Raw genomic sequence first — 12,792 nt, 5'->3', positions numbered from 1 at the left:
GGCTGTGGGTAACCAGTCCAGATACCCACAAAGCAATTGCACATATCTATAAAGCATGTCCTTGGCATTGCTTAAAAATACATTAAAATGTGTCAGTGGAAGGAAACTTAATGGAATTCCCTTCAGAATGTGGATCAATGTATTAGTATTCCTAATAATCTCTACCTGGCCTTGCAGGGATTTGAACCTGTCGCTATTATACCACAATGACCTTCTCAAAAACAAAGCCCCTAGTGATCTTGTGTGCACAACATGGATTAGTGTAGGGGTGCCCAATTTGATGTGTGAGGGCCGACCAAAGTTGTTGAACTTTTTTTAGGATTGACGTTGCTGAGCTGGATTAGACCCCCAAAACAGACTTTGGACATGCCTGGATTAGTGGGAATGATAATAGGGCAGATAACAGGGTGAATGTGTGTTGCAGTGCAAATCCTGTAATATTGTCTGCAGTCTGCGCAGTCTGCGCTAAATGGAGGAGAGGTGTTGCCACTGTTTCCACTTGTAAAGATCCAGGGCAATTTATTGCAGGTATATATACTTAATGTTTTACATCTTGGTTATCAACACAGGCCAAAGACCTTTTTTACTTTATTTAAGTACAATAATTTGTGCCTTTGTGATGCTTAGCTAGGACCTAGGGCCACTTATTCATTTATAATACAGTGGTACCTCTGGTTACGAACTTAATTTGTTCTGAAGGTCCGTTCTTAACCTGAAACCGTTCTTAACCTGAGGTACCACTTTAGCTAATGGGGCCTCCTGCTGCTGCCACGTCGCTACCACACGATTTCTGTTCTCATCCTGAGGTGATGTTCTTAACCCGAGGTACTACCTCCGGGTCAGTGAAGTCTGTAACCTGAAGTGTTTGTAACCCGAAGTGTCTGTAACCTGAGGTACCACTGTATAGTGTAGAACAAGGGAGTTGGTCAGCAATGTCCTCCTGAGGTGAAAGCACATGCCACCTGCAATTTATGAGGATATGGGATATGGGATGGTGGTGGCTGCACATAAAGCTAAACTGTGTTTTGAACAGACATCTTGTATTAGGTATTTTTTCAGCAGAAGGTGTTTTGCATCTGGCATCAGCTGAGTGCTTCTGAGAGCTGGAGTGGGTGAGTGTGGAAGCCTGACTGGAGGATGATCAATGTCCTACCATGTTCTCCCCTGATTTACAGCTGGCCTCTGCACTAAACAAGCTGCATCATGGTTGATTACTACCAAACACTGGACATCCCTCAAACTGCCTCCTCAGATGACATTAAGAAGGCGTAAGTAGCACATTGTGCACCAACCACAAGATGTTACATGGACCCGAATTTGGCACTTCATAAAATAGCCCAGTTTGGCTCAGATCAGTTTGGAGCCTGCCCAGTTTAGCTTGGGGAGGTCTATCTTACCCTGCTTCCTTCTCCTCACCTTTATTCGCTATTGGGATTTTTAAAAAAACGACTGACTTTTTTCACCTTTGACAGAAGTGGATACATAGCAGCCTTTCCAGAGTAGATAAACTGCCATATTGCAGGTAAATAGGTCCAGGGGCTTTTGTGTTGGGCACATCTAATTCACCCCTACCCCTTTAGGAATATCTGTGCAATCTGCCCTTTATTTAAGTTGTTTGGTGCATTCAATTTCTATCCTACCTTTCCCCAAGGATTCCAGGTAGATTACAGTATTGCACTTCAAAGCAACCATACGATGCCCCCTATTCAGCCCCCCCATCCCCCCCGGCAGGCCCCTACCTCCACTTGGCCTAGTCTGGAAAGCGGCCTAGTCTGCTGCGGCCTATTCAGTCTGCTGGGCAAAGTTGGGCCTTGTTGCTGCAAAAGGCCTGTTTTCAGTTGGTTGCTGTGGAATTTTGTGATGTCATCTGGTGGCACGGCTTTGGAGGCAGCAGCGTGCGTTCTGTCTTTCTATTGGATGCTGCTGGAGTCTTCAGACCTTCTGCTGGTGATGTCTAATTTGGGCGCCACCTTTTTTGTGTTTAATCATTATTTTAGGTGTGAAAGGTGTGGTTTTTTTGAGGGGGAAATTATGCCAGATCCCTCCCTGATGGGCAAGGTACGCTTTACCCTAATTTGATGCAATTTGGTTCAGCGGTTACAGAGCAAGGGTGTGACCTCCACGCACGAAGTGGGAACATTTATATAGAGAGAGATTGAAAAATAAAAAGGACATAATTACAAGTGCACAGAATAATATGACACACACAAACAAAAAGAAGATGAAATAGTACTCATATAGAAAACAAACAAACAAACAAAATCACACCATGCTTGATTAACCCTGGCCACAGAATGCCAGGCCAAAGAAAAAATGTTCTGCAACCATTCTGGAGAGCTTACAGGCCCAGACTTTGATTGGACAAAGGACTCTAGGACAAAGGAGTTCTGCAATTATAGGTCAGCCACCAAACTCACCTACCGTGTTTCCCCTTTTTTAATACGTAGCCATAAAGTAAGCCATGGCAGCATTTTTTAGGAGTTGCTATATCTAAGACACCCCCCGAAAATAAGACATACCTCTCATACCATATACAGCGAGACCGCCAAGCGCCCCAGCCAGCCAGCGGGGCCTGGAACCAGCTGCTGCAGCGGCGAGCCACCTGCCGAAACAGGCGGCTGCAGAGTGGAGCGCTCTGCAGCGCCGAGCGCTCAGAGCGCCCAGCAGCGCCGGGTGGAGCGCCCAGCCAGCGGCCTGGCCTCTTCCTGGCCCGGCCGAGGAGGCCTGCCGCCCCGCCGCCGGAACAGGCGGCTGCAGAGTGGAGCGCTCCGCAGCGCCGAGCGCTCGGAACGTCCAGCAGCACCGGGCGGAGTGCCCAGCCAGAGCGGCGAGGCAGAGCGGCGGCCGGAGGCCCGTTGGACCTTCTGCACCACCGGAACGTTGTGGGCCGCATGGCCCGAGGCAGAGCGGCGGCGGGAGCCCCGCTAGCCCTGCCAGAGTGACGGGCGGCGGCGGGAGCCCTGCTGGCCCCATCCGCGCCGCCAGAACGTTGTGGGCCGCATGGCCCAAGGCAGAGCGGCGGCAGGAGCCCCGCTGGCCCTGCCAGGGTGACGGGCGGCGGCGGGAGCCCTGCTGGCCCCATCCGCGCCGCCGGAATGTTGTGGGCCGCATGGCCCAAGGCAGAGCGGTGGCGGGAGGCTCGCGGGTCCTTCTGTGGCGCCGGGGTGCGGACGGCGGCGGAAGCGCTGCTGGCCCCTTCCGCTCTGCTGGAGCGGCATGGGCTGCATGGCCCGCCGCCGGAATTTTGTGGGCAGGGAAGCGGGAGGCAGGCAGGCGGGCGGGCTGGGCGATGGGCCCGTGGCTGTGCTCGGCGGGGCCGGTAGTGAGCTCAACGCTGGCCTGCACCAGGGGCTCCGGCTCAGTCCGCTGCCGGCACACGGCGCCTCGTCGTGGCCGGGATCTGGGTCATGGTTAGGTGAGTGCCCTCCACTCCCATAGCGGCGCCCGGGACGAGGCTGCCTCTGAGCATGCACAGAGAGACACCCCCTTCACATCCCCCCGCCAGTCCAGTGCCGGGGAAAAGGCGTCTTGGAAAACCGGGGTGGGTTTATAGCTGGGGATGGGGTGGTCTCTGAGCATGCACAAAGTGTCTCCCTCACCGCTGCCTTTGCTCTTTTTTCCTTGTCTCTTTTTAAAGGAAGTTGCTCCCCAGGGTGGGTCCATAATAAAAATGGTAATAAAAAATTAAGACATCCCCTGAAAATAAGACACCTTGTGTTTTTTTGAGGAAAAAAAGTTATAAGACGGTGTCTTAAAAAAGGGGAAACACGGTATCTACAGCACATGCCCTTGCTGTTTGAATTTGGTGCATGGACAATGTATTCAAGAAGGCACTCAGTAATCATAACGGCCAAAGGGGCTTAAGAGATCAGATTTAGCACCTTGCATTGTGCCTGGAATGCAACAGGACAGAGAGCCAATGCAGATGCTACATGACAGGTGTCATCCATCTTTTGAGGCATACCCCAGCATGGAAGCAGGATCCCACACTGTCTACTAGCTGAACCCACCAGATAGTAACTGAATGCAACCCAAACAGAGTGCATCATAGTAGCCTATCCTTGAGGTTACAAAGGTATTCCTACAAATTGGTTGTACACGCTGGCTACGTGGTGGTCCTTTCTGTAATATCTGGGGAATGCAGAAATTACATAATTGCCAATATTAGGGTTGCCATACAGTATTTCAAAAAGTAAAAACCAGGACACCCCAAATTTTGTTGAGCTTTCTTGGAAATCCGCCCCCCCCCCAATATCAATTCCGCCTTTCCTAGCCATAATTGCTTCTTCTAATGTGAAGACTTCTAGAAACCAACAGATTGTGTAGTTTAGGAATGCACCATGGCATGTACTGCTGGTATTGGGGAAGAAATGACACCTCTCCTCTTGACATAATATTGAGAAGTGACGGTTTCTCTTAATGGTAATCCTACAGTTAAGTCTCTCCTTTTGGACTGCTGTAGGTACAGGAAGAATGCACTGAAATGGCACCCAGACAAAAACCCAGGGAATAAGGAACAAGCGGAGAAGAAATTCAAGGAGATAGCAGAAGCATATGAAGTGCTATCAGACAGTAAGACATTGGACCATTTTCGCCATTCCCCATCCCAGGGGATCTCCCATCTCGGAGCTGTTCCCTATGTGCTCCTATATGCCTTGTTGTGGTCTTTCAGAGACCTTCCCTATAATGCACACATGCCTCTTCCTGAGCTGCTGCTGGTTCCCAGTTCTCACTCCCTGCAGGCCACAGAAGTGAGAGCTCAGCCCAATCACAGTCCACCCAGCATGAGTTTCCTGTGCAACCCCTTCTCCAGGCACCTGGCATCCCCTTTGGTTCACTGCTAGGCCTGCCAGTCTGCCTTCCATCCATCTCCTGAAAAGGAAGAACCAGGGGTACTTTTAGCAACTATATTTTCTGCTACTCAGTACTTTGCTGCTGTTTGGGGCCACAGTGCTTAGCGTTGGAGGGAGAGCTTGTGGTGTCTCAGGGCAGCGGCAGAGCAAGCCAATTGGGTGCCTGGAGCAGCGTGCGTGCCCTGCATCTGGGAGCGGGGCCAGCCACACACGGGGCCAGGGCCAGCTGGGTCAGGACGCTCCGCAGGGCCTCCAAGGGGTCTGCCCGCCTCCTCCCACTCAGCCGCCCTACAGCTGAGGGGGAGGTGGCAGGCGGACTGTTTGGGGAGAAACGTGTGGCTCGGGCATGCTGCAGACCCCACAGTGAGTGCCACCTGGCATTTTGTCACCCCCCTTAGTGGTGGCACCTGGGGTGGCCTACCGCCACCGCTCCCACCTTGCTCCGCTGCTGTCTCAGGAGTCTTGTAGCTAAAGCATATGCACAGGATTGTAGCAAAAATTGAATGGGCTTCAAGGTGGGACTGGCCTCCTCTTGTTCCTATTTCTGGCAGGTTATAAGCGGGACCTTTATGACCTCTACGGACTCGAGGGGCTGATGGGACTAAGCACAGGTAAGTGGAGGTTGGTGTGTAGACATACAGGACATATTATCCACATGCACTTCTGTTCTGGGCTCAGTCCTCACCACAAGCACTTCCTGGTACTCTCACCAACTGGTGCTCCCCCCTGCTACCCTGAAAGCATTGTTGTTGTTTAGTCGTTTAGTCGTGTCCGACTCTTCGTGACCCCATGGACCATAGCACGCCAGGCACTCCTGTCTTCCACTGCCTCCCGCAATTTGGTCAAACTCATGTTCGTAGCTTCGAGAACACTGTCCAACCATCTCGTCCTCTGTCGTCCCCTTCTCCTAGTGCCCTCAATCTTTCCCAACATCAGGGCCCTGAAAGCATATGAGTTTGTTTAGCACCGCAGGACAGGATCCTACCCTGTGCAGGCTGTCCCAAGCTTGCACCTGGAAATGTTCTTCCCTACTGGAAATCTCACAGGGAGGGAATCTCACAGGGAGGGAGGGGGGAAACCTGATGAAAATCTGGGTGGCTCAAAACACATTGATGCATGTGTCCTTCACTGTGTCCTCCCCCCCGCCCCGCCCCTATCCCTCTATCTTTTTCTCTGTTTTTTTTATTTTGGGAGCTGTCCTCTTGCTTGACCGCTGTTTGCAAAGGGGCGCATGCATCAAGAGGGAATAATGAACTGAATTGTTTTCTTTTACGGTTTGGGCTGCTTCCTGCTCTGTGATTCTTCCTTTCTGGCTCTGCGTCTTGCTTTGGGCCAAGAGATCATGCCTAGATTCAGCTGTCCTCAGCATATCATCCCTTTCCCCGTCTTCCTTCACTCCCTGAAAGACATCCATGGTGTGCTGAGAAGTGATGGTGACAGGTATCTGGTTTGTTTTCTTGAAGGTGCTGGGGTTTTTCCGAGCGCCACTGAGACTCCGGACTTCATGTTCACCTTCCGTGATGCAGATGAGGTCTTCAGAGAGTTTTTCGAAGGACAAGATCCCTTCAACGAATTCTGTGGTATGTGCTGGCATGAGGGGAACAAGGGGTAGGCAACATAAAGCTGCCTTATAATGGTGCCTCTGGCTCACAGCTGTCTCCTCTGGTGGGCAGCAGCTCAGGCCTCAAGCAGAGGGGTCTTCATCAGCCTTTGCACATGAGACTTCTCTTCATTTAACCTGGAGATGCCAGAGACTAAACTCAATGTCCCCAGGCTGCATCCCTTACCGACCCTACTTTGCACCATCCTCCTTGAGTTCTTTCTTCTGGTGTGAAAGTGTCTTTGAACCTTGATAGTAGCGGTGGCTTGCTGTGATAGAGAAATGTGGAAAGGAGGAAATGCAGAAGCTGCTGAGTTTTGCATGGCTGGGCTGCTGCTTACTAGACAAAGGTGAGAGCCGCATTTGTGGCCCCACCCACTTTGCACCTGGCCCCACCCACCAGCAGCATGCAGCTGCTAGAAGTCTGCCTGTGAGGGAATGTGGTCCTTGGGCTGCAAAAGTTTCACGACCCTGCTTAAAAATGTCTATAACTTGCTTCTTCTGCTAAAAAAAATAAAGGCACAAACACCCTATTCTCAAGACACAGTACCTTTCTCAGAGACAACGGAGCTAGACGTTATTATAGCTTGCAGGACCAAGGTTACAAGACAACGGCCTCGCTCACATTTTTCTTATTCGCATTCTTTTTCAACAGTGGAAACAACTAAAATGTTTCCTCCCCTCTGCAACTGTTCAACCCTGTGCATGTTTGCTCAGATACCGGTAGCAGTCGCACTGTCTTCAGAGGGTCTTGTGCCCAGATAAGTGTGTGTTGTGTCACCAGGCTGCTGAAACAGAGCCATTTGGAGAGGAACAGGAGTGGACTTTTGAGAGAGAGAGAGGATTGTGTGAGCTAGTCCTCCCAGTCTGAGCCTGAGCTCAGAGCAGTGTTCTGTTCACCCTAATGAATCAGCCACCACAGCAGTGGATTATATCCGCTACCATGATCCACAGGGCTTTTCTTTTTTGTGCTTTGTCGGAGACGAGGACAGGGGGAAGGTTCCAACTTCCAGGTCTATCTTGGCTGCAATCTTTCTGCTCTGTCCTCGCCCTTGCTGGAGGGGTGCATGTCACATAAGACATCCTCTCTGTGTCTTGGGGTATGGTATGATCATGGATTTGTATTGCATTATATTACCTGATCTGCTTAGGCTCATTGCACCAAGCAACCAAACTGAACATGTCCTTGTATTATCTGGGTTATAATGTCTAACTGGAAAGTCTCTCACTTATCAGCCTCCTCCTTCCTTTCCAGAGGAGTTGTCCCCATATACAGCTCTTCAAGGAGGAATACCCCAGTGGGTTGCGCCAGGCTGCACCACCTACTCCTATTGCTCCTACAGCTCTCCATTCCAGACAGGTAAGGCAAGGATTCATCACCTTGCAGCCTTGAGCAGCTCAGTGGGCGATCTGCTGCACATGCTCATTGCAGGCCTTGCCTCTGTGCTTCTCCAATACACTTTCCCTCTTCCATATCTGCTTCTCTACCTCATTCTGGCTCTTTCATCTCACAAGGACTCAATTCACCCCTGCTTTTAAATGTCCAAGGAACAATTCTCCTGTTAAGTGTTGGTGCCTCCCTTCATTAGCCCACTGACACTCGCAGTATGGGAAGGCGTCTGCCGTTTGGCTGGGATTATTGAGGCCTGCGCTAGCTGCCTCCACCCCCCTTAGCAGTGATGTTGTCACTTTCCCCTCCTAGATTTCTTCACTACGTTTGGGCCTGGTGCTGAATTAGGAATAGGCTTCTGCTCTGTCTCCACATCTACTAAGTACATCAACGGCAAACGGATAACCACCAGGAGGTGAGGTGACAAGGAGGGGCCAGGCACACGCAAGTTAGCCTGCCCCCCAATCAGATGTAATGGCAAACTATCATTTTTTGCAAGAACAGAAACAACTCACTAAAGCAAATTATGCAAAAGGAGAATGGAGAGCGAAGGGGGAAGAGGGAGTTTGTGAGTTCAGGACTTTGCCAAACCATCATTTGGCATTTTGTTTCAACTTAGAATGTATGTTCCTTTTCTATTACCTGTCCTTCATTAACCCAAATTCATGTGTTGTGCAAATAATGCAATAGAAGAGCCCTTCAAAAGCATTTCATGTGTGATGAAATGCTCTTACAAATGGGAAATTCTTCCTTATGTTTAACCTAAAACTGCTTTCCTTCGATTACGTATTTTTGCCCTGTCCACCTACCTGATCACCTTCTGAGATTTTTTTAATACTATTAAAAACGACCAGTATATTGTCCTTCCTTAATCTGTAGGCTGATCCTTTGCTCAGATTGTTTAACCCAGGCACCCCCAAACTTCGGCCCTCCAGATGTTTTGGACTACAATTCCCATCTTCCCCGACCACTGGTCCTGTTAGCTAGGGATCATGGGAGTTCTAGGCAAAAACATCTGGAGGGCCGCAGTTTGGGGATGCCTGGTTTAACCTTTTATCTTCTTACAGTTCATTTATGAACTGGTGTGGGTTTAAAAACCTTTAGTGTCCAAGCCTCGACACAGTACTGCAAATAAAGAATTATCCTTGCTGTAACGTTTCAGATTTGCCCTTGCTTAATTTCATTTTGTTCCTCTTGACCAATTCTCGTTTTTATTAAGATAATTTTGAATGTGTAGCTTGTCCTTTGGATTCCTTGCAATTCTACTCCATCCCCTGCACATCTGACGATTGCTCTTCTCACTCTTGCATTCATATCACTGATGATAACAATACCGGAAACTACCGGTAATAACTCCTACCCCTGTGGAGTAGATCTTGTCAATTGTTTCCTGCTTGCTACCAGTAGTTTTCCAATCAATCAGTTTATTTGTTTAGATATATAACTAGCCCCCATGCTGTGCTTATGTTATTAAAAACTGTTAAGGCAGGAAAAAAATGAAGCAAAACATTCTCACAGAGTTGACGATAAAAATATACACTCTGTGTTAACTTTGTCCTAAGTCTTACAGTGCTTCTGAGCAATGCTCAGGTTTGGATTGTGCTGAGCTTCTAGCAGGAGGGAGTTTAGGAAAGAAGTCACTGAGAATGCCTCTGTTGTGTGGCTGTTGGGGTGTGGGGTGTGGGGTGTGGCGTGGCGGCAGCGCACGCTTGACCAGAATGCAATGTGGCAAGTGCTGGATAAACTGTCAGGCCTCTTTTGCAGGATCCTTGAGAATGGGCAGGAGAGAATGGAGATTGACGCGGACGGGGAGCTCAAAGTGGAAGAAGTGTGTGGTAAGAAATCAAACTCGGAGGGCACTAGAGTTCGACACACATCTAGAAGGGAAGATGGGGGTCTTGGCCTGCATCTCACTCAGTGGTGACTGGTGCTTACTGTGACTGTCAGAGCCAATGGGTGACACTGAGCCTACGTTGAGGAGGAGGAGGAGGAGGAGGAGGAACAGCAGCACTATGGCTCACTCTAGGCTGAGCAGTCCCTGGAGTAATAAAGGCATCCATTGTACCTCATCGCCCATTAGCAGCTGTGCAAGGATTAAGACTATTTGGGCCCAGGCTTGAATTGGTCCATGTTTCTCCCACATTAAAATAAGCAGAGAAATCCAATGAGGACAGGATATTCTTTTCACATTGGCAGTGGGTCCTCCTTGATTCAGGGCTGCTGAAGGGGCTTCCCATTCATTCTATGTTGCTCTCTCAGGTGTCCTGCCCCTGCTCCCATTGTCTCTCCTTCCTATCCAAATGACACTGCTGCATGCTGGGGCAGAACGCAAAGCCCCTTTGAGCCTCAGGGATGCTGGGCCCACAGAGTGAGTGATGCTGAAGGAGCTGCTTCCCCACCCCTTGCTCTGTTCTCCTCCTCCAGACCTCACCAACAATGACATGAAGGCCACGGTGGAGCTCATCCAGCCAGAGCAACGCGAGATCCTGCGCTCGTCTGCTACGGACATCCCGACTCCGCCACGCCCACAGAGCGCAGGGTTCTCTTGCGCCCACCCTGACGACGAAGACAAGGAGCTGCATCGGGCCACCCTGGCCTACAGCCTGTCTGAGATGGAGACCTTGGGGCAGCAGCACCTGGCAGGCGCCGCCCGAGACAGCTCCAGGAAGAGGCGAGGCGGCACTTGGCGGGCACACAAAAGGACGCCAGGGCTCAGCGAGGAAGTGGCGGGTGCTCCCTTTCCCATTAGAGCCAGGAGCCCGGGTGCAGGAGACAGCACAAAGGAAGACAAGCCAGCAGAAGGCCCAAAGGGCAGAGGCTGCACTGAAGAACCGGAGAAGCAGCAGCTCGCCTTGCCGGCGGCCCCTGAAGAGAATGACTCGGTCCTCAATGACATGCGGTATGTCTTCCCCGACATTATCCCTTCCCACAGGGAGAGGGAATCCATCATGTGCACTGTCCTCTGAGCCCCACCGACATGCAAGAGAAGAATGCTCCCGTGTCCAATAAAGGTCACAGCCTGGCTGTTGGTCTCCACAGTGGCATTATTCCCCTGAGAGGGGGGCGAGCAGGGTACCCCAGCCCAGGAACCGCCTGGCTCTGCCTGAACTGCCAAGCTCAGAGGTGTGCACTTATTTTATTTAAAACCGTTTATGTATTACATAATTTTTTTAAAAAAAAAGTCTTAAGAAAGCAATGTATCATGAAAACATTAATGATTTTACTACATGCACTTCATTTGCATAATTCAGGCTTGGGGAATTAGATCTAGCTTGTAGAATGGATCCTTACTTCGCCCACAGACCAGCTTTGAGCCCTGGGCTCCTTGGGAATGAAGGGCAGGGTACAAATTCAATAAGTAATTGAGCCAGTCATTATGATGTCAAGTGACCACTTTGAGGCATCCTACCAGCGCCAAATAATTTATTCTGATGTCAGAATTTGGTTTTTCTGGGTGCAGCCTAATTGAAAGTGTGTTGGTGAGGAAAACCAGTCAAACCAGCAAAGAGTGGAGGAGCTTCAAACAGCCGTGGTTGCCTGATAGATGGACCATCTCTAGGGTTCGTCCTCTTCCCCCGCCACCATATTACTGGCTTGTAAAGTTACAAAGAGCTAGAAGGGACCAAAATCCTGTCTTAAGAACAAAGGGCAGCCTTCTACCCTACAGCTCACTTACTATTCAGTGTTCTTAGTGAGGAAGGGAGATGTTCAAGCCTAGCTGAAAGCCACAGCCTCTAGTCCAGATGCATGGGAGCAGGTTACAAAGATTCAGTAGCAAGGCAGGTGTTTTGCACATGTAGAGATGCCAATCACCTTTCCATCATTGCCTGGAGACACTGAGAAAGGCTGCCCCACCAGATACATACGTGATGGATGGTGCATCATGTCAGCAAAAGATCAAGCTGTTGAACGAGTTGTGGTTAACACCTGCTCTGCATCATACCCTTGAGTGAAGATAATGGCACCTGGAAAAGGTGTATGCTAGTAGGGCGAGCAACCTGGAGGCAGTTCTTAGAAGCAGGACACCCACACAGATTAATATCCCACTGCATAGGTCCTGTGATGGGGCGCTGCTTTTATAAATATATAAACTGTTAGGATCTCACCACAAAGTTCGGAACATGGCAGCAAGAGCAGACTCTGGTCCCCCCCCATAGCACCTTAGGACACCCTGTCATCCCCCCCCTCCCATTTCATTGGTTTTAAAATAAGCAAGTTTCTACCCTTTGCAAAAAAACATATGCAGACTTGCCAGGTAATGACACAGTCACAGTCTCTCAACATTGACCACTATTCTCACACACAGAGAGAAAGACAACAACCTATTTGCATATGCTAGTTTTTTAAATATAATCCAATTTAGCATTGCTAAGCATTAAGCATAAGCAATTAAAAAAAAACAGGTCAGGATGATTATTTAAACCTCTACCCTGACACTGTCCTATTGATTTGATGCACACACAGCCTTACCAATTTTTCTGGATTACTGTAAGAACATGGAATTCCCCATGCATCCAGTAATTTTTTATTTCTTTGGGTATTCACCAGGAAAGCACTCCTTTTTGCGGCTTCCATGCATTGGGGGTGAGTGTAAAACACACACACACACACACACACACACACACACACACACACACACGGGGATGTGTCACCAAGGCCTTCTGCCAGGGTGGTTTCTTCTTTATGTGTTAACTAGCTAGCAAATGCCTGCCTGTGGTAACTATTACTCATGTGATTTGTGTATCTAGCACCACCAGTTACAAACAGCGCACAGGATTATCTGAGAAGCATATGGAATTGAGGGATAGTGTTATAAAAGGTTTCTTACTCAACATTCATTAGAGGTTTTCTATTCTCTCTCTTTCATTCCCCCATTGCAAAACAAAGTGTTTCCTTATTCGCCACCCCCCCCCCTCTTTTTCTGATCTGTCACATCTCTAGCTCCTTCC

General features: G+C 49.5%; 1 protein-coding gene across 1 annotated transcript; it reads left to right on the top strand.

Moving 5' to 3' along the window:
• The first annotated feature begins 1,203 nt into the window (after window positions 1-1,203).
• LOC118091216 (dnaJ homolog subfamily B member 2-like) lies at window positions 1,204-10,809 on the top strand. Its single transcript, XM_060278029.1, has 8 exons — window positions 1,204-1,268; window positions 4,463-4,572; window positions 5,369-5,464; window positions 6,317-6,433; window positions 7,709-7,813; window positions 8,156-8,258; window positions 9,608-9,678; window positions 10,268-10,809. Exons 1-8 carry the CDS (start codon window positions 1,204-1,206, stop codon window positions 10,807-10,809), a joined length of 1,209 nt encoding a protein of 402 aa, XP_060134012.1.
• Window positions 10,810-12,792: the final 1,983 nt, after the last annotated feature.

The sequence above is a fragment of the Zootoca vivipara genome, chromosome 1, assembly GCF_963506605.1.
Source record: "Zootoca vivipara chromosome 1, rZooViv1.1, whole genome shotgun sequence".
NCBI lineage: Eukaryota > Metazoa > Chordata > Lepidosauria > Squamata > Lacertidae > Zootoca > Zootoca vivipara.
Note: the sequence above shows the minus strand (reverse complement) of the source record. Positions and strands in the feature narration are given on the sequence as shown.

Bases quoted from the DNA above. Each gene is read 5' to 3' on its own strand.
- LOC118091216 (XM_060278029.1), top strand. From the start codon at position 1,204: ATGGTTGATTACTACCAAACACTGGACATCCCTCAAACTGCCTCCTCA. The intron at 5,465-6,316 runs GTAAGTGGAGGT...GTTTTCTTGAAG, and splicing joins GCTGATGGGACTAAGCACAG to GTGCTGGGGTTTTTCCGAGC. The intron at 7,814-8,155 runs GTAAGGCAAGGA...TTCCCCTCCTAG, and splicing joins CAGCTCTCCATTCCAGACAG to ATTTCTTCACTACGTTTGGG.